This window comes from Aspergillus saccharolyticus (genome assembly GCF_003184585.1).
Source record: "Aspergillus saccharolyticus JOP 1030-1 unplaced genomic scaffold BP01scaffold_1, whole genome shotgun sequence".
Taxonomy (NCBI): Eukaryota; Fungi; Ascomycota; class Eurotiomycetes; order Eurotiales; family Aspergillaceae; genus Aspergillus; species Aspergillus saccharolyticus.
In genome coordinates, this window is record NW_020290611.1 from 55,749 (window position 1) to 82,245 (window position 26,497).

General features: G+C 51.6%; 8 protein-coding genes across 8 annotated transcripts; 4 read left to right on the top strand and 4 right to left on the bottom strand.

The window, feature by feature from the left end:
• Window positions 1-1,537: 1,537 nt before the first annotated feature.
• On the top strand, window positions 1,538-2,973 carry BP01DRAFT_370244 (cell wall glycosyl hydrolase YteR; the record flags this gene model as incomplete). The annotated part of the gene is made up of 4 exons (XM_025576594.1): window positions 1,538-1,920; window positions 1,988-2,073; window positions 2,127-2,803; window positions 2,869-2,973. The coding sequence occupies 4 exons, from the start codon at window positions 1,538-1,540 to the stop codon at window positions 2,971-2,973; spliced, it is 1,251 nt and encodes a 416-aa protein (XP_025435541.1).
• A 1,540-nt stretch (window positions 2,974-4,513) lies between these two features.
• Window positions 4,514-6,794, top strand: abr1 (multicopper oxidase abr1). Its single transcript, XM_025579976.1, has 4 exons — window positions 4,514-4,657; window positions 4,784-5,205; window positions 5,262-6,351; window positions 6,407-6,794. The coding sequence occupies exons 2-4, from the start codon at window positions 4,870-4,872 to the stop codon at window positions 6,577-6,579; spliced, it is 1,599 nt and encodes a 532-aa protein (XP_025435542.1). The 5' UTR covers window positions 4,514-4,657; window positions 4,784-4,869; the 3' UTR covers window positions 6,580-6,794.
• BP01DRAFT_309316 (Fcf1-domain-containing protein) lies at window positions 6,776-9,803 on the bottom strand. Its single transcript, XM_025572378.1, has 6 exons — window positions 9,563-9,803; window positions 9,271-9,503; window positions 9,038-9,203; window positions 8,901-8,973; window positions 7,476-8,090; window positions 6,776-7,333 (listed from the first exon to the last, which is right to left on the bottom strand). The coding sequence occupies exons 1-6, from the start codon at window positions 9,596-9,598 to the stop codon at window positions 6,897-6,899; spliced, it is 1,560 nt and encodes a 519-aa protein (XP_025435543.1). The 5' UTR covers window positions 9,599-9,803; the 3' UTR covers window positions 6,776-6,896.
• Window positions 9,804-12,381: 2,578 nt separating this feature from the next.
• BP01DRAFT_361612 (uncharacterized protein) lies at window positions 12,382-17,353 on the top strand (the record flags this gene model as incomplete). The annotated part of the gene is made up of 5 exons (XM_025576186.1): window positions 12,382-12,790; window positions 12,848-12,971; window positions 13,028-13,339; window positions 13,402-14,177; window positions 14,235-17,353. 5 exons carry the CDS (start codon window positions 12,382-12,384, stop codon window positions 17,351-17,353), a joined length of 4,740 nt encoding a protein of 1,579 aa, XP_025435544.1.
• A 431-nt stretch (window positions 17,354-17,784) lies between these two features.
• On the bottom strand, window positions 17,785-19,353 carry BP01DRAFT_387736 (putative endo-1,3(4)-beta-glucanase). Its single transcript, XM_025577765.1, has one exon. The coding sequence runs from the start codon at window positions 19,223-19,225 to the stop codon at window positions 17,915-17,917; it is 1,311 nt and encodes a 436-aa protein (XP_025435545.1). The 5' UTR covers window positions 19,226-19,353; the 3' UTR covers window positions 17,785-17,914.
• A 623-nt stretch (window positions 19,354-19,976) lies between these two features.
• Window positions 19,977-21,127, bottom strand: BP01DRAFT_309324 (oxidoreductase, short chain dehydrogenase/reductase family). Its single transcript, XM_025572379.1, has 4 exons — window positions 20,968-21,127; window positions 20,597-20,892; window positions 20,212-20,509; window positions 19,977-20,146 (listed from the first exon to the last, which is right to left on the bottom strand). The coding sequence occupies exons 1-4, from the start codon at window positions 21,016-21,018 to the stop codon at window positions 20,057-20,059; spliced, it is 735 nt and encodes a 244-aa protein (XP_025435546.1). The 5' UTR covers window positions 21,019-21,127; the 3' UTR covers window positions 19,977-20,056.
• A 628-nt stretch (window positions 21,128-21,755) lies between these two features.
• BP01DRAFT_330761 (zinc finger HIT domain-containing protein) lies at window positions 21,756-23,418 on the top strand (the record flags this gene model as incomplete). Its single annotated transcript, XM_025573022.1, has 4 exons — window positions 21,756-21,958; window positions 22,043-22,413; window positions 22,462-22,585; window positions 22,665-23,418. The coding sequence occupies exons 1-4, from the start codon at window positions 21,909-21,911 to the stop codon at window positions 23,416-23,418; spliced, it is 1,299 nt and encodes a 432-aa protein (XP_025435547.1). The 5' UTR covers window positions 21,756-21,908.
• An 856-nt stretch (window positions 23,419-24,274) lies between these two features.
• BP01DRAFT_378180 (uncharacterized protein) lies at window positions 24,275-25,852 on the bottom strand (the record flags this gene model as incomplete). Its single annotated transcript, XM_025577042.1, has 2 exons — window positions 24,275-25,041; window positions 25,102-25,852. The coding sequence occupies 2 exons, from the start codon at window positions 25,850-25,852 to the stop codon at window positions 24,275-24,277; spliced, it is 1,518 nt and encodes a 505-aa protein (XP_025435548.1).
• Window positions 25,853-26,497: the final 645 nt, after the last annotated feature.

A 26,497-nucleotide genomic window follows, 5' to 3' on the forward strand; every position in this document is an offset into this window, starting at 1 on the left:
GGTATGTACTGTTGACCCTCACGCCCCCCATTCATAAAACAGCATCGATTACTAAAAAGGAGCCTGTGGAGTCTCGCAGTCCCAGACCTCGTCGCAACCATCAACGGAGAGAGTCAATTTACTGGTTTCAACATGCCACATTGGACGAACTAGCTATCAATCTAACCTTTTCTCGTCTCAAGAATGTTGCTGGAGCTATGAATCTCAATGGGAACATTTCAAGGTGACTTGACTATTTCTGCTGCATCAGAGGATCTGTAATGATTACAAGCTAACTGCTATGAATATACCAAATCTTTCTATGACCAAGATGCGGAACATGAGTACATATTTTCGGGTTGACACTGCCAATTCGTGGTCTATTGACCTTCCTCTTGAAGAGGCGTATTCTATCGTGTTATACGGCGCCATTTCAAGGTGGGTCCAAGCCATCTATGGGAATCCATACATTCAGCGAAATTTTTGGCTGATGTGAATGAATAAAGTGTGAATTTCCTCGCCTGAGCTCCGTTTACAGCTTCATTGTACACAGCAGCCACCCCTTGGACTGCAAAGCCACTGCGAATATCATCGAGAAAGCAACGAACGTGCTCGATTAGAAGGTAAACTGCATATCGAGCTCGGACAAGCACTCGAAAAAGTAAAGCACCGGTGATATCGTTGGTATTGTGGTTGGTATAGTGGCTGATGTTGCCGGGCTGGCCTCGATTTTCGGGGCGCTCTACCACCTGAAACGGCGAAAGAGTCAGGAACAACAGCCAGAGTCAAACATGGGATCCGGTCATTCAAGCCCGCCAATTTACGAAGAGCCACAGGCTGCTCACGTAACTCCCCCGAAGTACTCCCCGCTGTTGGTTCGATGTAATGGGGAATGCATTTGCCTGGTTTGTCATCGCGCGAAAGTGACATTCACTCGGTTCTCTTGCCGGCGCAGGGTGCAAATTGGACTGTCGGTCTATAAAGAGGCTTAACGATTGGCACCAATTTCAGCTTTCTTGCTGCATGGCTACGAATGGACCGCGACGTATCGCTGGGCCTGACCAGCGAAGGTCCTTCACGGAGCTGCTCTTCGAGCCATCGTTCGAGGCAACGCGCGAATAGGTTGAGCAAATAGAACGATGAGAGTAATCTTCTCATGACCGGTTCTTGCATCGCAACAGTGAGGCGGAGCATTTCTTTTGATCTCGTCCCTTGTTGGAGCCTTGGCTGATGTCTGCCTCAGACCTGAGGCGCCTGCAAGGAAACCTTGCCGGTTTGTCTCACACCAGAATGTGACATCCCTGCCCTCCTTGCGGTCATATTGAAAGGAAGCCAACAAAGATGACTTGTGCTGACCTTGGAAGTTAGAAACCACTTGACGTGTCGCTGCAGGTTCCAGTCCTTGCGACTCCGGACTATTGACTGATCGACAACCGGTAACCCCCGTCTAGGATACAATAACAACATAATTGATTTGACTTGCATTTATCACTTAAGAAGCTTCTCAGACCGACGGGGTCACTTTCCTGCTTTCTGCATCTTAGTATCATCTTGCAAGATGGTTCGCATGAAAACCTTGAGGACGTTTGTGCTCTCAGGACTCGCAACCAACCTTTCCGTGGTGGCAGCAGCTGGACGAGCATGCGAGAATGGAACCCGCCCGTATTCAGCATGGCTGGCCGATAGTGTCATTGCCCGCAAAGATGCGTTGTTGACTGCTGACACTGAAGGCGATATTTCGCTTTCATTGAAGCTTGGGTTGTTCCAGATCAGCGTCATTCACTTGAAGGAGTACTATGATGCTGTCTCATGTGCGAAGGAGGATTGGGACGCGTACCTGAAAGAAGCTACAGATAGCATTCTTCCTAGAGTGCTGAATGTCACCGGTGATATTGAGGCTCCTATGGACATTTTCACCACTGCTAATGGGCTGTACTACCAGTATGATTTCAACTTACCTTCAATACTTACTCGATTTTTGCTCAATCTGACATGAAGATTGCTTTAGATATGAGAAGTCTGGAGATGAGAAATACAAGCAGGGCCTTGATGCCTTGAGGCAGGCGTATGATGGTAGGAGACGAAACTCGGAAGGTGAGACCAGGTGCCTGTCTGATCATGTGAACTACTCGTTAACCAAATCCCAGGCGGCTTTTGGTTCTACAACGCTCGACCGAACCTCAGCTACCTCGACGAAACGTATCCTCTGGGTGCTTTCACTACCATTATCAAGAACCGGTTCGAGCCTACCAATGAAACCCTGGCCGAAAATCTCAGCAAAGACCTCGACCTATTCAAAGACCACTGTCACCACGATACTGGCCTTCTAGCGCACGGCTACGATGCTTCGAAATCCGCCCCCTGGTCTAATAAGACCACTGGTGCAAGTCCGTATGTCTGGGATCGCGCCCTTGGGTGGTATCACATGGGCCTCGTTGAATTGCTCTACAACACCGACGAATTTGGCATTCTCAACCAAACGCAAAGGGACGACGCCTACAAGAAGTACTACAACCTGGCAAATACCATTATTAACGACGTTGATGAAGCTACGGGGTGCTGGTGGCAGGTAATGGAACATGGCGGGGAGAAAGGCAACTATATCGAGACGAGCGGATCAGCCATGTTCACCTATTCAATCCTTAAGGGTGTGCGGCTGGGCTACTTGACGGGCAATCACCCTGAAAGTGGCAAGAACTACAAGGAGACGGCGCAGAAGTGCTATAACTGGCTGCTCGAGAATCGCGTGGTCCCGGATGACAACGGCGCGTTGAATGTGAGCGGCACTGTTGGAGTGTGTACATTGGAGGATCCGACGTATGAGGTATGTCCTTCCCTTCACTCTTGCTGTCCTAAGCAGGGAGGTGTTGCTAATACTGGATATGATAGTACTACACTACCCAGCCTTTGTCGTATAACAGCGTGCTTGGATTTGCACCGTTCGTGATGGCGAGCTTGGAACACGAAATGGCTGCTGACGCGATGAGTTCTTGACATGTTTTAATGACATGATCGAGAAGTGGCATAGCTAGGGAAGAAGAACACGAATTGGAATTGATGTAGCGGACCATTCTAGACTTTGAGCTGTTTACATTATCGTAATATGATAAAATGTGGAAGCGTCAGGTGTTATGGGATGAGAAGTCTTTCGATCTGCTTAGCAGAGCGACCTACACTCACTAACTTAGTGATGACCCACTTAGTCAAAGTGACAAGTACTTTTGTTCAAGGAGGCGATAGTATGTAAGATCAGTGGCATCAAGATAAATTAATTCGAATATCAATGCGGGGTGCTTTTATGGGTTCTTCGATTTAGTATTATGTGCTTTAAAGATCAACCTATCATAGTTGATCTCCTGTGCATCACATTTACATGCATGCTTAAAGTAAGGATCTGATGAGACCAGGAGGCAACTATTGCGTATAAGACGATGCTGTAAGCAGGGGGATTCGATCTAATAGTGGTAACAAGGTCGGATTTAAGCTCGCTCCATCACAAACTCTATCCGCCGCATTGGAGTCCTTTGTCTCATTGCATTTGAACCTGAACCTGAACCTAAACCTGAACCTGAACCTGAACCTGAACCTGAACCTGAACCTGAACCTCAACCTGAACCTGAACCTCAACCTGAACCTGAACCTGAACCTGAACCTGCATCGTGACAACTCCCTTGTATTACCCCTTTGGGATGAACTTGGTGTTTCTACACCCCTAATTCCAGGCACCCACTTTTCTTTTCTGGATATTAGCCTTTATCTGACTGAGATGAGCTCATGATTTTCAATGCGGTGGGCCAGCCCTGCCCATGCCCGGCAAGTGTATCTGTCACCTTGGGCCCACGAATAGATGAATAAATAATGGACGATCGAACCCGAATATCTCGGCTCAGAATCAAGCCAGCTGCTTCTGACTTGACATCTTTAATCCGGTAGAATGAGCTCTGGCCTGAAAGTGGTAGATTCGTGGTTATGCATTCCGCAATCGATGTGTAGCATCGGTCCAGACCGGGACCTCACCCCAGGAATACAATGTCAGTTGCACCTCAGGCTTCTCGTCACTCTCCATGCTTCTACAGCTTCCCTGCTTGTATTTCATTGTCGCTACACGAGCATACTGTAAAGCCCCTGCAGATAAAACCTTGACTGCTGCATAGCACTACTTGCCGCCTCTTATACGATTGGAAGATCCAGGTCTCCGTCAATAACGGCCAATTCTCCTGGTCGGTCAATCTGCTCTTGATTGCTTGATTCGACATTCGGAGAGTCCGTTGAATAACCCAAATGGCGTACGCAGTTTTATCATGTGAGAAGGACTTATGGCTCAGTGCTTTCTTACATTGCCATTCGTGCGAACGAAATGTCTCGACTCCTTCATACCTGGCCTGTTCGCCACCAGGCATCAGTCATTCGGCGGATGCAAAAGTCAATTCTTTCAACGCTCGACGCGATGATGACTCGGGAGATTCCTCGTGGAGTGGATTAGGAAGGAATCGACATGGGGGCAATTTCCTCGGCTGGCTGGAGCTTTGAATGTGTCCGGTCCCTAACCTTGCCCCCCTTGCAGGAACAGGAGTAGCATGTTAGCATTCTACGGTGAATTGCAAGAATTTCTGAGTGCTAGGGAGGGAGGGCCTCACTTGTGCTCGGCCTTTCGCTCTTTAAGCGCGATCAATTTACGGTATGTGTTTGTTTAGATGAGCTTCGAGTCGAGACGGGTCAGTGTGGGTGTATTGATATGCATGCTTCTACGACGTCGAGTTTGTCTGATTTTTGATCCAAGCTAACTTTCGTCCTTCATTTTCAGTTTCGAGCTTCGACCGTATATACCCAATAATCCTCTTGCCTTGCACACACTCATTCTTCGTGGATGATCAGCTCACGGTAGTGGCCATGCTCCGAACCTTCTTGCTTCTGGGCCTGACGGGGCTCGTAGAAGAAGCATTCGGCAAGAACGTGTACCTCGACTGGAATATCACATGGGTCAATGCAGCACCGAATGGCGTTGAACGACCGATTATTGGAATCAATGGCAAATGGCCATGTCCACAGATCGATGTTCATATCGGCGACAATCTGGTGGTGGATGTCTACAACGCACTGGGCAATCAGTCCACCGGAATTCACTGGCATGGACTTCATCAGAACTATAACACCTTCATGGATGGTGTACCAGACATCACCCAATGCCCGATCAAGCCCGAGCAGCGTATGCGATATGTTATTCCGGTAATTGGCTCTGGATTCACTTAACATCCCAAGTAGCATACTTACTCAGTGTCTAGGTAAATCAAACCGGAACGTACTGGTATCATTCCCACCAAGAAGGCCAATATCCCGATGGGATCCGGGGTCCAATTGTTGTCCATGACACAAAACCAGCCGACTTCCATTACGACGAGGAAATCACTGTCACCCTTTCGGACTGGTACAATAGACAGATGCCGGAGCTCACCGAAGAATACATATATCCATCAGACGGGCCGGCGGGCTTTGAGCCGTTGCCAGATGCGGTTTTATTCAACGATGCAGTCAATACCAAGATTCCAGTCAAACCGAACAAAACCTACCTCATTCATGTGGTTTGTATGGGTAATTGGGCAGGACATGCATTCATTGTCGAGGACCACGATTTGATCGTCGTCCGCGCCGATGGAGTTCCCGTGGAACCGAAACTTGCGACGCCTCAGTATCTTCGAATGACCGTTGGTCAGCGCCTCGATCTACTCTTGAAGACGAAGAATGATACAAGCAGGAACTACGCCATCTGGGATGGACTCGATATCGACGAGATGTTTATCCGAGAGAACCGACAGCCGCCACCAGGATATAACGCTAATGGCACCGCCTGGTTGATGTACAACGAAGACGCCCCCTTCCTACCATCGCCAGATATTCAGATCCATAATGCCAGTCTTGAGTTCCTAGATGATGTAACCCTCACACCCAAAGATGGACTTCCGCTGCTCGAACCGGTTGATCGACAAATTGTCTTGGACTTCAATTACGCTCAAGTCGACGGCGTTCCTACCTACTCCATCAATGGCAACACGTACGTGACGCCGAAAGAGCCTACATTGTACACGGCCCTAGGCGCTAGCCCCGAGGAGTCTCTGGACCCCTCGATCTATGGCTCCATCAATCAGTTCGTGGTCGAGTACGGCGAGATTGTCGAGATTGTGATCAACAACAATCATAACAATCTGCACCCTTGGCACTTACACGGACATGATTTCCAGATTCTGCAACGCACATACCCCAGCGGCGGGGCTTTCAATGGCTATGGTAATATCTCGGCAGTACCATCCCGGCGAGACACCCTTATGGTAGAACCAAAGGGGCATGCTGTCCTGCGTTTCAGAGCGATGAACCCAGATAAGTACCCCTTTCCATGAGTTCTGATCCTTAAGTTAACTTTGGCAGTGCTTACGTGTCTGGATGTTCCATTGTCATATCGAATTCCACGTGGAAACACGCCTGATGGCAGTGATCATTGAAGCACCGGACCATTTACAGAACTTATCCATGCCGGCTGATCATAGAGACATCTGTAGTGGCAAGCCTAGTCTTTTTGCACCTCTGCCACCTCTTCCAGGCCATTGAAAAGTTGATGGTTGTTGACCCGTGAAGGCTTTAGCTGCCGCAAGCTTCTTCAGTCACGGTACTGGGCATATTTCTTCATTGGAATCAAGTTGCGGTCCAGTTCTCGCAGAGGAGGGCGTTTCTGGTAGAGGATCTTCTCGTTTTGCGAAACTGTTCTTCGGACCTACTTGTTCATACAAAACAGTCGGATGGAGAAAGGAGTTCTAATCATAATGTACACATTTTCTTTCACACAAACCAGGGGTTGATCGATAGGCCATTTGAATTCTATCCATGTCAGCTCATTAGAAGACCTTTGACACTCCAGAGACAATCCTTTAGAGAACAGCCCTTTGCTGAACGAGACTTTGCTCCGCCATAAGATTGAAGACATCCTCCGCAACGCCCCACGATAGCTCAAACCCGCGCCCGCCAGCCCCATAGGCATGGATGACGACACGGTCGTCGTCACCGTCTAGATGCTCGGCCTCGATCCTCATGCCTCCTTCTCTCGCCGGCCTCCGCCCCACAATATCGCGGATAACATCGAATTTGCCTTCACTCCCTTCCGCAAATGGGAACCACTTGGCCGCATTGTCCAAGATCCGGGCTCTGGTCTCCGGCGACGGGGTTGGATCCCAGTCATGCGGCTGTTTTGTGCCCCCGATGATCGTACCCCCGGCCAGCGGACGGGGGATGCAGAACGACCACGACCCATCACTATTCTGCCGGGTCATAGTGAAGGAGCAGGGATTTCGGACCAGACAAGTTTGTCCTATAGTCATCGTGAGTCAACCAGTCAGTCTCGGTTGTGTACAATATCAACCAGCGATTCCCGCGCCCGATCCCCCCGAGTTTCTCGGAAGCAACCCCCCCTCCATCTCTCTCCGAAGTAAGCATAACTATCACAAACTCACCTCGAATAATAAAAGCCTTCTCATCCTTCCCCAACCCCATCCCGGAACAATTCACCACAACCCTCACTCTACCTTCTCTGCTGGGTCCACCCAAAAAGAACCCCTCCCGCACATCCCCCACTGTATACTCCCTCACCTCCCCACCCCGAACCACAAACTCCCGCATCAACCACTGACAATACACCGGCGGATTTACCACCGCCGTCGTGTACGTGACCCCCCACATCACCCCATCCGGCAGTTCATTGCGTTCTAGAGCCCGAAACCCCTCGACATGGCCGTACGCGGCTTCCACCCCCGCCGGGTCAAGGTACTCCGGCGGCGGGCGCTCGAGGTGCTCCACCGCTGGAATCAGGGCGATGCCTGCGCCGGGCTCGCGGGCTGCGAGGTGTTGGAACCGCGTGTATGTGCGCCGGGCTTGCGAGGCTTCGCGGAGGTGTTGCGGGGTCGTGCCGGGGACGGGGCGGTAGTGGGCGCCGGCCCAGGGGGAGGTGTAGTTTAGGGAGGTGGTGTGGGGAAGATCGCGCGCGAGGAGGAGGATCTTTGTTGTGGTTTTCTGGTGGGAGGTAAGGTGGGTTTGGAGGTAGAGGGCTGTGGAGAGGCCGAGGACGCCGGCTCTGTTTGGAGGAGGGTGTGTTAATTTGTGATGAAGGAGGAGGAGAGGAGATCTGAGGGGAGGAAGGGAGGGGCGTACCCGATTATTACGATTGTTTCAGGAGGGGTTGTCATTTTTCTTTGCTTGTTCGGGGCTTGGAGATGGATTGAGGTGGTTGTGTTTGGTGGTGTTGATGTCGGTCTCGATAATAGGAACGAACTATGGTTTGTTGCGTGATGCGGGGATGGCAGGGTAGATAAGGCTGTTGACTGTTTGTTTCCCCGCACTTTAGAGCAGGCGAGTTCTTAATGTGCGTTATGAGTCATGATACGTGGTAGAATACAAGCTCGTTCTACCTACTTTGGGATAGATGAAAGTGATTGTCATGTCAATGACTGATAGACTTCGATGCTCTTATTATGTTATGATCTTCTACTGAAGTTCTGCTTTGAACTGGCTCTCGAGCCTACCTCAAGTCTTCTACCATGCAGCCCCCCACAAAAGGTCTCCTGGATATTGTAGTGCGTGACAGGGCTCGCACATACTTCGTCTGTCGTGGCTCGTTGTCCCCGCAGCTTGAGTCTATGCAGAGAAGTAGTGATCCCCAGACAAGATGCTATCTCGTTATACGAGGAAGTGCCCTGGGCACGGTATGAAGATTCCGTACTCGAGTCGTGTAGCCGTGCAAGGTCGTGCGATAGGTGGTATCAAATAAAATCCGACATCTGCTGTCCGATCCAGACTCATCCAAACGATGGCGCATTAATCCAAAGCGTCGGGCAGCTTTTCGATCGTGAACTTTCCTCTGGCGACCTTCATGATCGGTACACCCGGAATCTTGCGAAGACGACGACACAGATCCTTATCGTTGGTCGCCACAATGTAGATACGGTGTTTTTGGACCTAATTGAATTCGGCATTAGCATCCTGAGATCGCATCCACGACCTCCGCGCATCGCAAACTCACCCGATCCACAATACAGTCATCTGCATACGTGCCCTTGTGAGAGCACTTAACTCTAGCCCATCTGGGATCTTTGGCAGTCCGGAGCGCCAAGCGGTATTTCTCGCCGAGTTTCTCCAACTCAGCAATCGTACAATCCGAGAAAGTCGGGATACACTTCGCGTACAGCCTGTCCAACAAGTCTTAGCACCATTTGTCTTATTGTCACAGATCACCCCTCCAAATAAAAAACTCACAAGTCCATCATAGAGGTGAGAAGATCCTGCTTCGCCCGGATGGCGTGCGAGACAAAGTTGGTATCGACGAGAACATGGTAGGGGGGCCCGAGTGCGGTGTTGGCGGCGAAGAACATGTTCGAGGGCGCGACAGGGATATGGCGGGTCAACTCGTTCTCCTTGGACTTCTTCTCCTCCTCCTTCTTGTTGTCGGGCTTCAGGCGTTCATCGCGGGCTTTGATGGTGCGCTTCATCTGTGGGACCATGGTGATTAGGTATTGCGCTCGCTGTGGGATATCGGCTGCGGACATACCTGCGCAAACTTGCGAGTCTTCTTTTGCACACCCATTGTGAATCTGGTAGTAGCAAATGATTGAACAGGTAAGGTTATAAGCCTTCTGAGTATTTCTGCAGACGCAAACTATACTAGGAGACGATTTTGGTTGGTCTCAAAAGATTTTGGAGATGGCGGAAATTCTTATCACGGCCCGATGTTTCGCCGCGGATAAAGCACGGGCGGAATCGTTTTTATCACGTGATGCTCTTGAACGGACCCCGCCCGTGCACGCCCCGCTTAAGCCTAAAATAGTAACTGCTATACAAATCATGGATGACTAGAGGAAGGATTGAGGCCAGGCGCTCGCTTCTCTTCTTATGCCTTCTGCTTCGAATCATCTCGATATGAAGTTCAAGAAAGTGGAATCATGCTCAAGCTTTGCTTGATCTAATCTCTGGTATTGTCTTTGATTCTTTCCTCTTCACCAGACTCCAGCCATTCAGGCTCCGACAACTGTTCCCAGTCCACTATCTATTGGGCGAAACGTCTTCTTAAGTAGTGGCTTTCGCAGGGCTGCTCTACAGGCTCTCTCTCGATGGTAGCTATACCGCCTCTTTTAACAAATTTGAGACTGTACAAGAGCGCTTCATCGAACCCCGCAATTATCGGGATACCTCGCAGACGCTAAGAAAGCCAGTCACGAAACTAAGTAGTCACCCTGCTAGTCAAACCACATTCTTCCCGCCACTATCAATGTCCCGCTATGAAATATATGTCATCGCTCCCTGTCCGTGCCATATTGCTTGGTATTGCATGAAGCAGTGACTGAGTAGCACAATCACAGTCACCAACAATGTGCATACTACCCTGCGATTCCATAATCACAGGCAGCATCCATGGCGACATTCTACCCTGCGCCACTGTCGCAGTTCGATTGGGAAGAAATATGTACCACTCATTCTGCCTCAGCATGACGAGTGACTATTCATACATACTTAATGGTCAGGACACAGACAAACCAGGGACTCTAGTGGCAGCAGGCAGATCTTCGGTTTTGCTGGAATCTATTCAGTAAAATCTCCTAGCCTACGGAGTACACAGCACAGACCTTCTCTTGCCAGGAAAGGTGGGCCAGTACTTGAGTTCTAGCGCTCCTAGTGATAACCTTGACCTCCTCAGGTAACGTCTACATCGCTACAGGTAAAATGTGATTCGATGATTACAATCATATCGCCTGATTCTGGCAATGATCCTTTCTTCGGGAGCAACAGTGTACAATTGGCGCCCATTTGCTGGGCTTCGCTGCAGCGAGCAACCATTCAGATGCCAATATAATCTTCTACGCGCCCAGTTGATCACCAGAGGGCGACAGCGGAGCTTCTGAGGCGGGTGATTGGTGGGTGGAAGTGATGAGGCCTGCAGCTTGAAGAAACGCCTTCTGCACCCGGCAGGCCAATCATGCGGGGCTTCGTCAAGATTGATCCGCCCGTCGAGGTCCCTGACAGCCGTCGCGAGCCATGCAGAACTCACCGTTGAGTGACATGCTCGATCTCACTTCCCGCTCATTTCTGCCTAGTTAGGAGAAGACTGCACGAGAGTCTTACAAGCAATTCCCATGTTCGTGCAACAATTGGCCCTGCCGATTTCACTTGGTTCAGATAGTTCCAAACTCTCTTTCACTCTTCCCCCAGAAACGGCGCCTCATTTTGATAGTCAAGTAAGCTCTCTGAATGCTACAGTAACTGGCTATCTTGCTACTCCACCAAGAACTTACTGATAGCAATGCAGTAACAAGGGATATCCACTCAGGCGGCGGTCGGATACCTCAGGTCGATAGGCCGACTCATGCTCTCCTGTGCTGCGAGGGCCACCAACAACTTTTGATGCCGCTCGATGGGTCTTCTTTACCATCGTCCGCTAATTATGTTCCAGAGAATCCCCCTCCCCCCCTCCTCCGCTCATGCTGGTGACATCCCGGTCCTCGGAAGCGCCGTCAACCCTCCTTGGCGCTAGTTCCAATTGCTTGATGTCCCAATATTTCGATCGACTGTGGCCGTTGCCTTTGCGATGTCCCAGACCCTATAGGCATGTTTAGCTGCTGCGCGGAGATAGAGGCTGGCGCCATCCGAAATTAATAACTAACGAAACGAGGTGTACAATTTCCGCTGCTCCTTTTCTCTGTTGAATCTCTATTGTAGACCGCAAATTTTCCTGCAAAGACATGTTTTTGCCTTGAAATAATCCTCCCCGGTCGACTTCTGACAAATTGTCTCTGAGGCTGCGCTCAGTATATGTTTCAAATGTGGTAGCCTGTCCACTTACATGCTCATTCTCACTGCACCGTTCCTTCTGTGCTTCGTCTGCATGATCGTGCATTCGCATATCTGACAGGTTTTTGACCGTTTCTCCAGGCTTCAAGAGTACCAAATCTCCCTCATATTGCGGTCGCCTCCTCAGCACAATCCAGCCACACCCTCGTCTCCTCCCTTGGTCTGATTTTCTGGCGGAATTCTGGGCTGGACTCTATGACTTTGTTCATCAAGGCCAGTTTCTTGCTTATCCTGCTGTAGATACTGAGAGGCGGAGTGTCGTTTCTGTGGTCTAGGCCAACGGTGATCGATACATTCATCTGCGTCGCAAAAAGCTATCAATCATTGTGAGCATGGTCATTTGACTATATACTACATTGTCCGCTTTTGCGCAATTTCTGCTCTTTCTTGCTTCACGTTGCCAGGCATCAGTCTCAGGGGAAGACTGCCGCTGCCTCCAATTCACAGGAGATCGAAGGTCTATCCGGGCAGCTCAGAAGCTTGTCAAGAAGGGCACTCACGGTTCGAGAGCGTGCATTCCGGAAAATGGTCGACTTATCATGGAACAGAGGCATGATTGCAGAGTCACGACCGCCGGTCATGAAACCACCAGCGCCGACCATGATACCACCACAGCCGCAGGCATCAACCTCTCGTCTCGAGCCATGTGCCTCAACGGCTTCGCTCTTTCTGTACGCCCAAGGCTCTGTGATTTCGTGTCTTCACCATGATACCCTAGCACTTGAGAGACGTTTTGAGAATCACCAGGCAGACATCGAATTTATTTCGGTTGACAATGTCAGTGAGCGAGGTGCGGGCAGACTAGTGCTCAGCTATGATGTTGGGAAAACTGCGATTGTTTGGGATATTTTCACAGGGACAGTGATCGCAAGGTTCGCATCTTTTGAACAACTCAAAGTGGCTACATGGATGCGAAACGGGAATGTCGCTTTCGGTAAGCATTAGTTCTCTCCGTGGGGCAAAGAGAGAAGGCCACTAACATTGCTTCAAGGAAATGAAAAGGGCGATGTTATCATCTTCGAACCCTCCACCTCGGAGCACATTTCCTGCCGCACTATCTTCGATCCTATAACCGCTCTTGCACCGGGCACAGACTGTCGAACATACGCAATTGGGTAAATCTCCGAGCCATACATTGATCTAAGGGTAGGGCTGATACGAGATGTCCTAGATACCAAAACGGCTCTATAATGATCGCTACACTCCACCCAACATTCACGATTTTGCATACCATGACCACCTCACGAGGACCGTCGTCGATTCTCTCCTTGGCCTGGCATGCCTCCTCCTCCAAACAGAAATCTGATATGCTAGCAACACTGTGGGCGAATGGAGATCTGAGGGTTTGGAGCGTTGCAAAGCCGCCAGCGAAAGAACCTCCTAGGGTCATTCGAGTGTTAAAACGATCAGATGGCTCGCCTCCATCGGAGCCGAAATGGATGGCCTGGTCGAGAAATGGGAGAATTGTACAATATCTCGATGGGTAAGTGGGCAAAAACCAGTCTGCACCTTGGATCATCCTATGTCTGATCACCTTGTTTGCAGAGAAACTTGGGCCTGGGATGTCAGGACAAAACATGTCACATATGAGCCAGTTCCGACCATCGACAACCCTCGTGGCTTTGCGAACTTCGGGCCCACGGCCACTCTTTTCACTCTCGGGCCCCAATTTACCGTTCAACAGTATGATGTGGAGGCTCCAGCGATGGTCGCCAATGTGCAGCATCTTCCGGCCAGCGCTATACCTTTGCCTCAGGAGCAAGTGAGTTTACGGAGTCTAGAGGATCCACCGACTATAAAAGAGTCTGCAAATGGCTACAACCCCAGAAGAACGCCATTTGATTCGAGCGGGGTTGAAGCTGTCCGGCAACAACGAGCAGAATTGAGCAGTCCAGTCTCGTCTCGGAGTCATGCTAACTCGGTGAGTTCGAAGGCGTCCTCGGGAAAATATAGGATGGCCACCTTTTCGCCACCGAGCAGGTCGGGAGTGACTGGGACTTCATTTTCATTGACATCTGCATCCGGTCGAGATACGCCTCAGGCGTCTGGAGCTTCGTATGCTTATGCATCCTCCGTCTCGATGTCGTCTGTTAAAAGCTCCCGTGCAGGGGGCTCGCGGCTGAGGAATGAAGTTCAGCTCAGCCCAGCAGATAGACCCAGTGATCTATTCCCCTTCACGCGCGCACGTCTTAATGATGTGCCATACGGACATCATCAGCCGCTCGACGAATCTTGCCTTACTCCAGACGATTTACGACAACAGATGCTGAGCGTTGTGTTCGGTTTTGACGGTGATATTGAAGGGCTGATCCGAGACGAAAGTAGGCTTCACTAGGTTAAATTCTTGCTTGTTACCGTGATCACTGACAACTGGACAGTGAGCCATCATGCTCCCTCGAGCCATCATGCCGTGTTATTAGCTCAATGGCTTGGAGAATCTGACACTGATCACATGGTTTCGATGATTAACTCTGGCCCCGCAACAACTACCGATTGGATGCTTCTCGCTTTTAGCCAAATGTCTGGAGAATCTCAGTCGAATAAGTTTGGACAGGCCTTTGTCCAAAAGCTCCTGGAGATCGGAGATATACACACGGCAGCGACCATATTGCTAGGGCTCGGAGACCGGAACGATGCTATCGAGGTCTATGTGTCGCAAAACTACTATATGGAAGCAATTCTTTTGACATGCCTTGCTATGCCCACAGACTGGCAGCGACAGTCATACCTTGTCCGTCGATGGGGTGAGCACGTAGTATCACATTCACAGCAGCAGTTGGCAATTCGATGTTTTATGTGTACAGGTGTTGAACCATCGGAGCCATGGACGTCGCCTGCCGCTCAACAGGCAGCATCATTTGCCGAAGTTATTGCAAAGAGACCGCAGATACAAACACCAGAGCCACCATATCAGAAGCCTGCGGACCCTGCGAACCTGATGGTGCCAAATTCGCATGCTAGACCGACAGCTAGCACCACTAGGCCAGGTCTAAAAATGCCAGCTCTCAAGCTGATCACATCATTTGACTCACAACCAAACCACAAATACAGCTTCCCCGGCTTGAAGTCAGACGATAGGACGCCAACAAATGCTCCAGGGGTTACGCCTATAGCTGAATCGGCCGTCGTGGAATCGGCTCTTTCGCCCGGTGGGTTTGGTTCCTACAAGCTGAACAATACCCAGAGCTTGAACCTTGCAATGAACGGACGAACGAACACACCTGCTTTCAATAGGCGCCGTCTCCCTTCTATTGGGGAAACGCCGGTTGACGTTCACCCGCCAACCTTTGCCGCGCTTGCATTAAATGACAAGCTTGCAATGGAATATGGTTCAAACTCTGAAAATGAAGAGATCCAAGGACAAAAACAAGAGGACAACGAAGAGGGAGAAGGGCTCGGCTTACTATCTTCTGCGCGATACGATCCAGAAGAATACAAACCTAGTCCGCAAACTGCTGTTCAGGCGGCAAAAGACCAGTTCGCAGGGATCAAGGGCCTCCCCTCGCCAGCTGTCGGTGTTTTCGAGGCGTTCAAGGAGCGATCTGACAGTAGGGCAAGTACTCGAGAACGGAAGCCAGAGGGCTTGCAGCTCCACCTGGGCAGCTCCTCTCAGAACGATATTCAGGAGCACCCAAATCTCTTAGCAAACTTCAGAAGTCCAGCGTCGACCTTGAACAGTTTTAGCTCCGCCAAGACTCCTAGTGTGAGCAGCCGAAGTATTGATCAGTATATTAGCAGTTTGGGGGAGGCAAGCCACCATTCGCTGAAGTATCAGACTCCGAGTGTGAATACTCCTGGGCGCGGACGAAGAAACACGGATGACGCCACCAGTCAAGCCTCGAGTCGCAGATACCGATCCAGAAACGAATCCCAAGAGACTCGAGGCCGACATGGGAAAAGATACATACAACCTGCCAAACGTTCGCCATCCTCACCAGTTCCTATGTCGCCCGAAGAGCTGGCACGGATCAATGCAAGCGCTGCAAAAAAACCATCGTCTCGAACGCGCAGTGCCAGCAGGGTGCGGAAACCACGCTCCCGCAATTCCTCTGAACGTCGTCAGAATCGCTCGGCAAGCCGCAATACCGCCAGTCGTGTTGACACCGAAAGTTCTCAGCGGGGACGCAGTATGGACCGCCAAGCTTCGAACATGAGATCTCCTTCATCTCCACTACCACTCCCTACAATGACTCCAGATGACGCTATGAGGCTAGTGGCAAGCGATAGGGAGCGCTTGCGGGTACGCCAGCGGAGTAACAGCGGCCGTCCGGACAGAACTATGAGCACGAAAGGCGACGAAGCAAGGCGTCCCAGAACAGACTCTCGTAGCCAGTTTGATTTGGACATTGCAGCCCATGCAGAGCAAGGCGCCGTCATCATCTTACAGGACGAAACCTTGGGCGACAGCGCATACTTTGATGATAGCAGCCAGGAGGTTAGAGATATGGTGACTGAACTGGCACGCGAGCCTCCATCGGCGGTCAACAATCATGCCGCTCTGATAGAGCAGAGGAGAAAGCAGCTTGCAGCTGCTGAACTCGAGGCACGCCGCCTGTCCCTGGCACGTAATCCATCTGCGCCAAACATCCCATTCCCCGGGGAGTTACAGTCCGCACGCACTGCTCCGGAAAGCCCGCCGTTCTCGATGTCGTCGTTTACGCCACATACTCCTGGTCGGCACAGGCCTACTGCTAGCAAAGGATCGCCAGTTGGTCCAAGCAGTTCCGAATCGATTCCGTCTAGATCAAACTTACCCTTTGGATTGCCATCAACTCCTCGAGCCATGCGACACCCCAAGTACAACGGGTACGAAGAGACCGTAGCAGTGCCTCCGGTGCCTGACAGCACTATTCTCTTGAGCGACGCAAGATACCAAGGAGATGCAGAGAAAATCGGCCGATCAATGTCAGTTCCAGTCCCTGAAACCCAGCCGTCTGGCCTTGTGCCCACCGATTTGCCAATGCATCCACGATTCAACCCACGTCTACCGAGAAGTCGCTCGACCAGTCGGTCACGTGGCAAAGGCCATCATCGAGAGAGTAGTGGAAACAGCTATGGCGGTTCTCCCGTCACAGTGAGCATTGAAGAGACCATTGAGAATGCACTTGTGATGCAACAGGCCGAGAACCCGCCCATCTTGCCCCAGCTACAACATTTGAATCCTCCGCCACCTCCCCCTCCACCTGTCCCTCCGCTAGCCTCCCCTCGACAATCCTCAGGAACGATTGATATTGCATTTGATAACGAGGACTTTGGACGGCTTCTTCCTCGCGCAATGACTGCCGCTCCGGCACCGAGTACGGACACTCGTCCTGGCTTGGAACAACGCCGCCGCATGTCCTTCGAGCATCGACGAGGCCGCAGTGTGAACGAGAGCTTGAGCACGAAGATCCGCAACCTGACACGCGTCGGTAACAACAAAGGCAGTGAGCCCTGGGTGTCTGCTGAGATTCACATCCCGTATGAAAGCGTGCAAGTGATGGACGGTCGGCTTTAAGCAATCCCTGGCACCCTGCTTACGCTGTGAGACAATGACGACACGAGATTGACCGAATGCATACCAAATTCCTTTGCGTTTTCTGATTTCTCTGTGATTCCCTTCTCTCACTGATACTCAATCTATTACGCGACCCCAGATGTATCGTTACCTGGGATAATTATGATGAATGCGCTATGTCTGATTTCATCACTAGAGGGCTGTATCCAAATAACATCTTATTGAAACTTTTCTGTTATCTATCTCCTAGGCATGCTCTCATATGTCAGAAAAGTCTGTCCCAGAGCTTGAAATGATGCAGTTTTGTTTGTGATGTGCTCAAGCAGATGTCCTATGTGACAATAGGCACTTTTCTCCGAGTCTTATCACACAGCTTTGGATCATATACACCTTAGAAATGTAGACAATATTCGAGCTTGTTTCATAGAGTGACTGACGTAAGAGGTTGATTCGTACACAGGAGTAATTCGGATCATTGACATAAGCACTTAGCCACAAAACCAGGCTATTTAGAGTGAAGACGCTAGTTTACAAACAGACCATGTCGGCGCAACAAAAGCCCTACCACTTACTCCATCCACCGCTTCCCCTCCCCGAGTCCGATCCGGCATGGCGTTCAGCATCGACCATGCGGTCGAAGTCCGCCTGCGCCCTCTCACGCTCACTGTATCTTCCACTCTCACGCTCCGCCCGCGACCATTCAGCGGCGTGCGAGTTGGACTGTGCGCCTTGCGCAGCGTTGTTCCGAATCCGGTCCCATGCGCTGCCGCCAGTTGCCCTCGACGAGGAGGATCCGCGATAGTCCGGAGCCACAGGGCTGGCATCATCATCATCACCGAAGAAGTCACCACCATCCGCGCTTTCGCTCTGTCTGGCCGAGGATCCCGCCGAACGAGACCACCAGGCGGGTGACTGCCTCGTCGTCGGCATAGCAGTGTGCTCATCGTTGCCACCACCAGCACCACCAGCACCAGCATGAGGATAATGCTGCTCATAACGAGCAAACTGCCTCTCCTCCCCGGCAACCGGCGACGCATCATCCTGATGCTGATACTCGGACGCAAACTCCGCGCCACCATCACCCTCACCAGTCTCCCCAGCCTGCTCGCGCCGCCGCATCTGCTCCAACTCCATCTGCCTCTGCAACACCTTCTCCCTAATCTGCCTTGACCTAATCCCCGCTGCAGAGTCCGCCATATTCCTCACCTCCTCCGTATACCGCCTCAACCGCTCATCATCCCTCCACGCGCTAGCCTCCTTCCACGAAGCCCACACCCCGACCACGAAATCCCCCGTCACCGCCGCCACCACGACCTTGAACAACCGCGCCCAGAGCATCGGCCGCCCCCCGCCCAAAGTCCCCGCATCCCCCATCAGCTCCCAACCCTTCATAAATCGCGCGGCCGTCATCCGCCCCCCCGGCGGCACCTGCGGTGCAAAGAACATTTCCCAGTCCATCGAGTACCGCAGCCGGTACGCCTGCCACAGGAAGCCCGCGAGCGCGCCCCCCGGTAGTCCGAGGCTGGAGCGGCAGGCGCCCTGCGAGGTCAGCTCCAGCACCGCGTCCATCTCGGGCTGGGTGGGGTCGCGGCCGGTCTTCAGGCGGATCATCTCAAGGAGGGCGTAGGATCTGCGGACCGTCTTGGTGACGTACGCCGTGCGGCCCCAGAGGCCCAGATAGAGGGTGATGGGGTTTGGGTTCTTGATGAGGGATTCGTCGACTCGGAGAGGTTTGAAGGCTTGTTCGAGAAATTGCGTCGGGGACATGTTGCGGGGGAGGCGGAGGAAGCGGATGCGCGGATCTTCGGGGTGTTGCTGTTGGCCTCCGAGAGGTGCGCCCGGTGGTGTTACTCCCGGGGGTGGGTTATTCATTGTGAAGGAGCCGTGGTTCTGGTATTCTTGATTGATTGATTGATTACTCAGTGTTGAGTGAGTTGGTGTTTGGAGAAATTGGATTGGATGGATGGATGGATGATGTCGAAGGTCATCAGGTGGTGCGGAGAGAAAGGCGGAGAGCTATGCTGAGGAGCTCGATGGCGGTGGCTTGTGCTGGTTGATTAGCTACTTGTGTATGGCTGGATTAGTCATCTATGCGGTGTTGGGGCCTCGTCCAATGTGACTATACATTTACTCTTGAGAGAATCGGTGTTATTTGAGAGCCTACAGCTTCACTGATCTCTCAGGACAACCACCTCAAAACAAAACAGGTCTTGACCCTCCTCTTATTTTCATATGAATGTCAAGCCTTATTGAGGCATGCTGCTATGTTCACTCGCGCAAGATATTAGTGGATTATATCGCTTCCCGCAATATCTTGGTTCTGGAGGGACAGCTTAAACTGGCGGTTTTCGGCTAATTTATGATGCCCAGATAAAGATCCTCCATCTTGGGGTTGGATACATACTCTACTCTATTTCATCCTGCCATGTTCATAGGTATTACATCTTCGGCCCTGAGAACTCGGATCTCTGTTGGCCTGATGCTGACTCCCTCCCGAACGTTTGACGATGTTTTATATGGACGGATAATTAGGAAGTGTTGGCACGGTGAATATGCGAGTATGGATCAGCTGAAAGATGAGTCCCAGCGGTTCCTTCTTAGCTAAGAGATACACTAGTAGCTTGTTTGCATAACCTTACGATTTTTAGCATTTTAAACTTCTTATCATCTTTACATTGCTTCTCAATTTCCCATACCCCTGAGTTACCACTTCTCAACATACGGCCTAAGATCCAGCTCAAACCCAAAAGTCGTCCGTGGCTGCGTATGCAAATGCCAATACGACTCGGCAATCTAGAGTTTCAATTCATCATCAGCCACAAGCTAGCCATACCCCAAGAAAACAAACGATGACTTACAGCCTCAGGATCCAACTTGGCATCCTCATGCTCAAACGTCCACGCCTTCGTGCGCGGGATATCAATCACCCCATCGACAATCACATGCGACACGTGCACGCCCTGGGGCCCGAACTCGCGCGCCAGCGACTGCGCCAGCGCACGCAGGGCGAATTTGCCCGCCGCGAACGAAGCGAATTGGGCCGAGCCCTTGATGCTGGCGGTTGCGCCAGTGAAGATGAGGGTCGGAGGGTGTTGGAGGTTCGTGGCTTGGAGGAGAAGTGGGAGGGTCGCTTTGGCGAAGTTGAAGGCTCCTTTGCTGTTGTAGGATATCAAGTGTTAAGCACAAGCACAAATGATGTAAAGGTAGAAAAAAGGCAGGGGAAGACAGTAAGGGCTAACTTACCCCTGCGACTCAAACCCGGACGAAAACTCCTCGGCTGTCAGTTCGAGGAACGGCTTACGCACCAAGCCGCCACCGGAGTTAAAGACAGCTGCTGCCAGCGGGGAGCCTGTGTACTGCTTGGTGATCTGTTCGAAGGTGGACTGGAAACCTTGCGGGTCGGAGAGGTCGGCGCTGAAGCCGGTGGCCTGGCCGCCGGAGGAGTTGATCTCGTCGACGACGGATTCGTAGTTGGCAGGGTTGCGGGCTAGTACGACGACGGAGTAGGCTTTGGCAAAGCGGCGGGCGATGGAGGCGCCCTGGACATTCATGTATGTAAGTAATTGGTTGGTTGATGGATGAATGGAGATGGTTGTATACAAGTGGAAACATACCGTTCCAGGGCCGACACCGGCAACGATGGCGAAGGGTTTAGTAGCGGCCATTCTGTATGACTGGTTGAGTCAATTGAGAAGAGATACACCAGAGAAGAGCTCAAGGAACAGGATTTGGTTTTGGCGATGAGTGTCCAGATATATCACTCCTTCTCCGCATCTCATGTCGTCATTTGATCCGGGGAGTTGCAAAGGCCGAGATTAGAAATCACAGGGCGGGATCACTAATCGCTGGATTCTCTGTTGTGATGGTCGACATCCCCTGGATGAACTTAGGAGGGCAAAGCACGCCATTGTATTACTCAGGAGTCCGAGTTTATGGATCTACAACTCTGCTGCCAGTGTTCCTTTGGTTACGGCGCGCACGAGGCTGCAGTTGACAACTGTCGCGATGGCTGCGGCCCGACTATACCAGATGTTTTGCGGCCAAACTCCGATCGAGATTCAGCCGCCGACTTTACCACAAAAATATCCCTTTTCACCATGCATTTATCTCTCAAGATTGTCATAAGGTATACCCTGTAGCTTTTGTATCGCGGGGTAAGCAGGAAAGATTGCAAACCCAAAACGTGAAGCTGACCTTCAATGAGCCAAAGGGATAACTTATGGTCATACTACGCTGCTGTTCTCGTCTGCAGTGTACTCCGTAGAAGTGGTCCACTTATGATCGGCGGAAGCCATAGCCTGCCATCCCCTGTTCCTGCCTCAGGCATCAGGAGCACCGCCCGATAAGCGCGGCCGATAAGATCAAATCAGCATCTCATCTCCAACTTATCAGTTTTTTTTTTCCCTTCTCCGCGCATCATCGCATTGTCTCTCTACCTAATACCCCCAAAATACGTTTTTCGATCTCTACTTCCACTATCCATCCTGAGACACAGCGGCTACAGATCATCTTATCTAAACGACACACCCATACTCAAGCCATTCAGCAAAACACAATGTCTTCCTCAAAAGAAGACTCCCTCCTCACCGACCTCTGCACAATCTGGTAAGCCCTCCCCCAAATCAAGTCCCCAATCTTATCCATTCTTCCAACCCCAATCCAAATACTAATCGAGACACCAAAATAAAGCCATCTCCAACCCCCCAAATACCGCTGCCCCCGCTGCGCCACCCGCACCTGCTCCCTGCCCTGCACGCGCCGCCACAAGCTCTGGTCCCAATGCAACGGCATCCGCGATCCGGCCGCCTACCTGCGACGCAGCGAGCTAGCCACCGAGTCCGCCTTCGACCGGGACTTCAATTTCATCACGGGGATCGAGCGGTCGATCGAGCGGGCGGGCCGCGACGCTGAGAACCGCGGGATCAGGGTCGATGGGGATGCGGGGGGGTTTGTTAGGGATTTGGCGGTTGTGGGGCTGGATACTGATCCTTCGTCGAATGCTGGGGGTGGTGATGGTTCTCCTTTGGAGGTGGGCGGAGGGAAGAGGAAGAGGGGGTTTGGTGCTGGGCTGGGTCAGAATAAATCTGGTGGTGGTGTTGGTGGTGGAGGAGGAGGGAGTGGGCGAGGGGAGCTTGGGTTTTTACGACAGGTGGAGAATGCAGGTGTCAAGTTGATCCGGGCGCCAAAGGGGATGAGTCGGAATAAGGAGAATGGGTCCAGGTGGTTTGCTAAGTATATTGCCCTTCTCTTCTTTATTTTCTAGATCGGGGATGGGTGGGGATAGGTGGGCTGACTTTTCGAACTGGAATAGACAGCAATGCCTGGTTTGGACAGTGGAGTGGATTGGACAGACTGGAGAGAAGCGCATGAGGAAGTGCAGAGACTCGGTCCCTATTGCGGTTTCTTACGATCGATCGTTCCCACCAAGCAGAGAGGAACGCGAGAAGGAGATGGACAAAGAGCAGAAAACACAGGAAGATCATGAGCAGGAAGAGGAGCAAGCAGATCAACAGTCTATTCCACAGCAGCTGGAAGCTTCCTCCACGGAGAATGATGCTCAGCAACCTCAAGATCCCGCCGACACCACCACCGCCACCAATGCTGAATTTACGGCTATTCCAGAGCCCACGACAGCAACGACATTAGCAGAAGAAACACTCCCATCAGAACAAGAGACGCAGCACGCAATCTTCCCCCACCGCGGCGTATATTTCTACCTCCACCGGCCGCGCACAGCAACGAAACAGCCCGTCCTAGTCCCCCTTGCCCCCAGCTTGACCCTCACCGCCGCGCTACGTGGTCACACGGTTCTGGAGTTTCCTACCATCTATGTACTACCCGACTCGCCGGATGTGTTACGCGCGCAGGGATCAGACGCCGGCTACTTACTGGAAGACGAGTATATCCAGCTGCACGGGCCGGTAGCGGATGACGATAGCGCCAGTCCTACCGATTCGGAGGTCGAGCAACTGCCATCGAATGGACTTGATCTGGGTAATGTCGACGAGAAAAAGGTCCTGGAAGTGCTCAAGAAGGATTTGTTCGAGCCGTCGACGCTTGCGTGATTGGGGCATATATGATAGGAATTAAGGGGGAAATTGTCATAGCCATAGGGGTGGTACATTTACCTCACCATATATGTCCATTGTAATGGCAATCATCTTGTGATCCGAAATGCTGCTGATGGCATTAGAGCCTGATCCACAATTGCAGGGCTATACAGGGGTTATCTGGTTGTGAACGGTTAACCGCGACGCCATCTTGTATAAGACTCGCCCTAATACTTCGCTTCGCGTGCACACTCGGCTCAGTCCGTTCGTAGCGGATCGAGCCTAGGTCTTTGTTAATTGATAGACGATCAATTGCTCAGCCAAAAATAAAACAAATCTGCGCTAAATTGACAATACATAACAAGGGTATCTAAATTTCCTTCGAAAATATTCCAAAATAAACGCCGTCCAATGCTACGGCTGGGTATAGAGACCGGTAATGATAGAGAACTCCAATCCATGCCAAGAGTTACCTGATCATTCGCGGTATAGGCTTAGCTTACTCTGACGGCGTGCAACAGCCTCTAGTCAAATGTCTTCCTCAGGGAGTACTCAGTCAAGCGACCAGTACATTAGGTCAAGCAATTGCTGCTTGCCATGGCACACGTGGCGCCAGGATTCGACCTGAACAATCAGGAGCTGGCCTCGTTTCACTCCTATCCAGGGTAGGATGTTGATCACCCTCGCGGGTCAATCAGTGCATGACGGGCCGATATGTTTGGTATCGGCCCGAAGTACCAATAGTCTGCTGGACTTGATGTCCAGCAGCTGGCTCATGATGAGAGCACATTCACAACTGCAGTGTGATAATCTCTGATAATCTTGAAGACCAGTATCCAAGGACAGGATCTTCAAGGTAGAACCTCTAGGTTCAAGTTTCAATCCCATTTAAAGGACTGGTAGCATCGGATGCAGTATCTGGAAGGTCGGGCTCTTCGACCTTCTCGGCAGCACCCGAGGAAACCGAGACAACCTCAGTGGCAACAGTGTCAGGGATAGTGCGCTCATCATCAGCAACCTTGCCGTTGCCATAGCTGGCCTTGTAATCCGAGGGCGAGACATTCGACCGCTGCTCAGGCCGAGTAGACCTGAGCTTGATCCGGCCGCGCTCAAGCGCTCGAAGCAAGGTACCAACTTCCTCCGACACGATTCCTCTGAGCTTGCTCATCGCATCGTCGGATACTTCCGAGTGAGCGTTCCATCCTAGCTTATCTGATTCCTCAGACGTCAAAGACTTGGCTTCCAAAGACGGTCCGTCAATGAGTCGCTTCAACGTAGTCGGCGACATGTTGTTCGGTCGGCGAGGCATCTTGACCGGTTTCTCCTTGGCACTGGAGGCGGCTGAAGCTACCTCATCCTGTTGCCGCTTCGGTGGACGGATGTGCAGGGTCAGCCCGTCACCAACTTCGTTGCGAATTTTGTAATATACTAGCCCCAGCGTTGCTGCCAACGCCTGATGCGCGGCCTCGGGATACAAACGAACAGCCTCTGCACGTGTAAGGGTTGACGGATAGTCACTCGAGTCACTCGAATCACTGTCGGTTGCGGTTGCGTAGAGAGGTCCCGTGTGATGCATGCGGCCCCAATACTCATACCCTCCAAGCTGATAGAAATCGGCGAGTTGAGTCAAGCGATTGACTAAAGATATATGTGGTTAGAAAAGTGCAAGGGATTCACCTGCATGCCTGTGCCACTTACTCCTACTCCTCTTCTTCAGACACCAGAATCGCCACACCGTACGAGGAAAGTATTCGGGCCATTGCAAGGAACCGTCGTCTTCGACAACCGGCACGGGGGTGATCGGGGCGTGAGTGGTATGGGCCAACGAGTTGAATCGAACACGTTCCGAATGTTTCATGCGAGACTCAATGAGAGAGAACCGATTAAAGACTGAAGTCAAGTGACGTGACATCTCATGTTGAAGAGTGATCAAGTCGGTGCGTAGTTGACTGATGGTAGCATGCAGCTTGCTGACTTCGACGCGGCATCCGCAGACGTCTGTTTGCAGGTGCTCCACATCTGCTTGGATTTGCTCCACGTTCTTGGACAAGCGGTCGACATCGCTGCGAAGGAAGACGGTCTCGTTGCCGGTCTGACCGATGCTGGATTTGAGCTGAGAGATCCCCGACTTCAACTGGTCAACGTCCGTCTTCAAGGCGACAACGTTCAGATCGATCCGATTTGAGACGGAGCGATTGGCTTCGAATTCGCGTCGGATATGTTCGTCTTCACGGTTACGCCTGTCAACGTAGCCATCCTTCGTCAAGACCGTGGATCGGAGTTCCAACAGACGGGAGTCAAGATACGTCAAGCGGTCGTGAATGTGCGACAGAGTGGGATCAGAGAGTATCGGAGGTGTTGATTCATGTATGAGAGATAACCTAGGGCTCGAGACAGGTATTGACATGCTCGAGGTGCGAGAGAGACTGCGTTCAAGGGTCGTAGTCATGGCGATTACAAGGCACGGTCGGGACCCGACCGTGACAACTGGTTAAGAATAGGCGAAGGGTGGGTTTTCGACGTTTTCTGATGCTCCTCCCAATCCAAAATTCAACAGAGGTCCATGTTGAGTCGATTTTGCGTATTGTGAAGATGTATTTTCACAGGTTCTGATGACGATGACGGTGGTTGTTGGTGCGTTCTGAAGAGGGGGAAGACGATATTGAAAGCAAGAAAGGGAGAGACGGGAGGGAGGGAGGGAGTGAGACCAGGCGAGGCGAGGCGAGGGGAGAGGCTTTCGCTCATCGATTGGAATTCCGTGGCGCCCGCTGGTTGATTTCATCGACCCAGTCTGCCGCCTGACCCCTCGATTCCTGCAACCTCATCTTCCATCTACCACAACGCACGACCGGTGGATGGGATTGAATGAGCCGAATTGATACACCCTGAGTTATTTGCAGTCGTACCAAATTACCTCTTTGTATCTACCAAAAAAACATTCAGTGATGCTATTCGCGTGCATCAACGATACCAAGGTCATGATAACCGTACGCGGTAACTCTGGTGACGATACGGTATCACGGGAGGCCGGAGGCTTGGCAGGCCCCCAACCTTCAGCTGACCAAATGCTGCCAATCAGTCGGGATGCGATGAT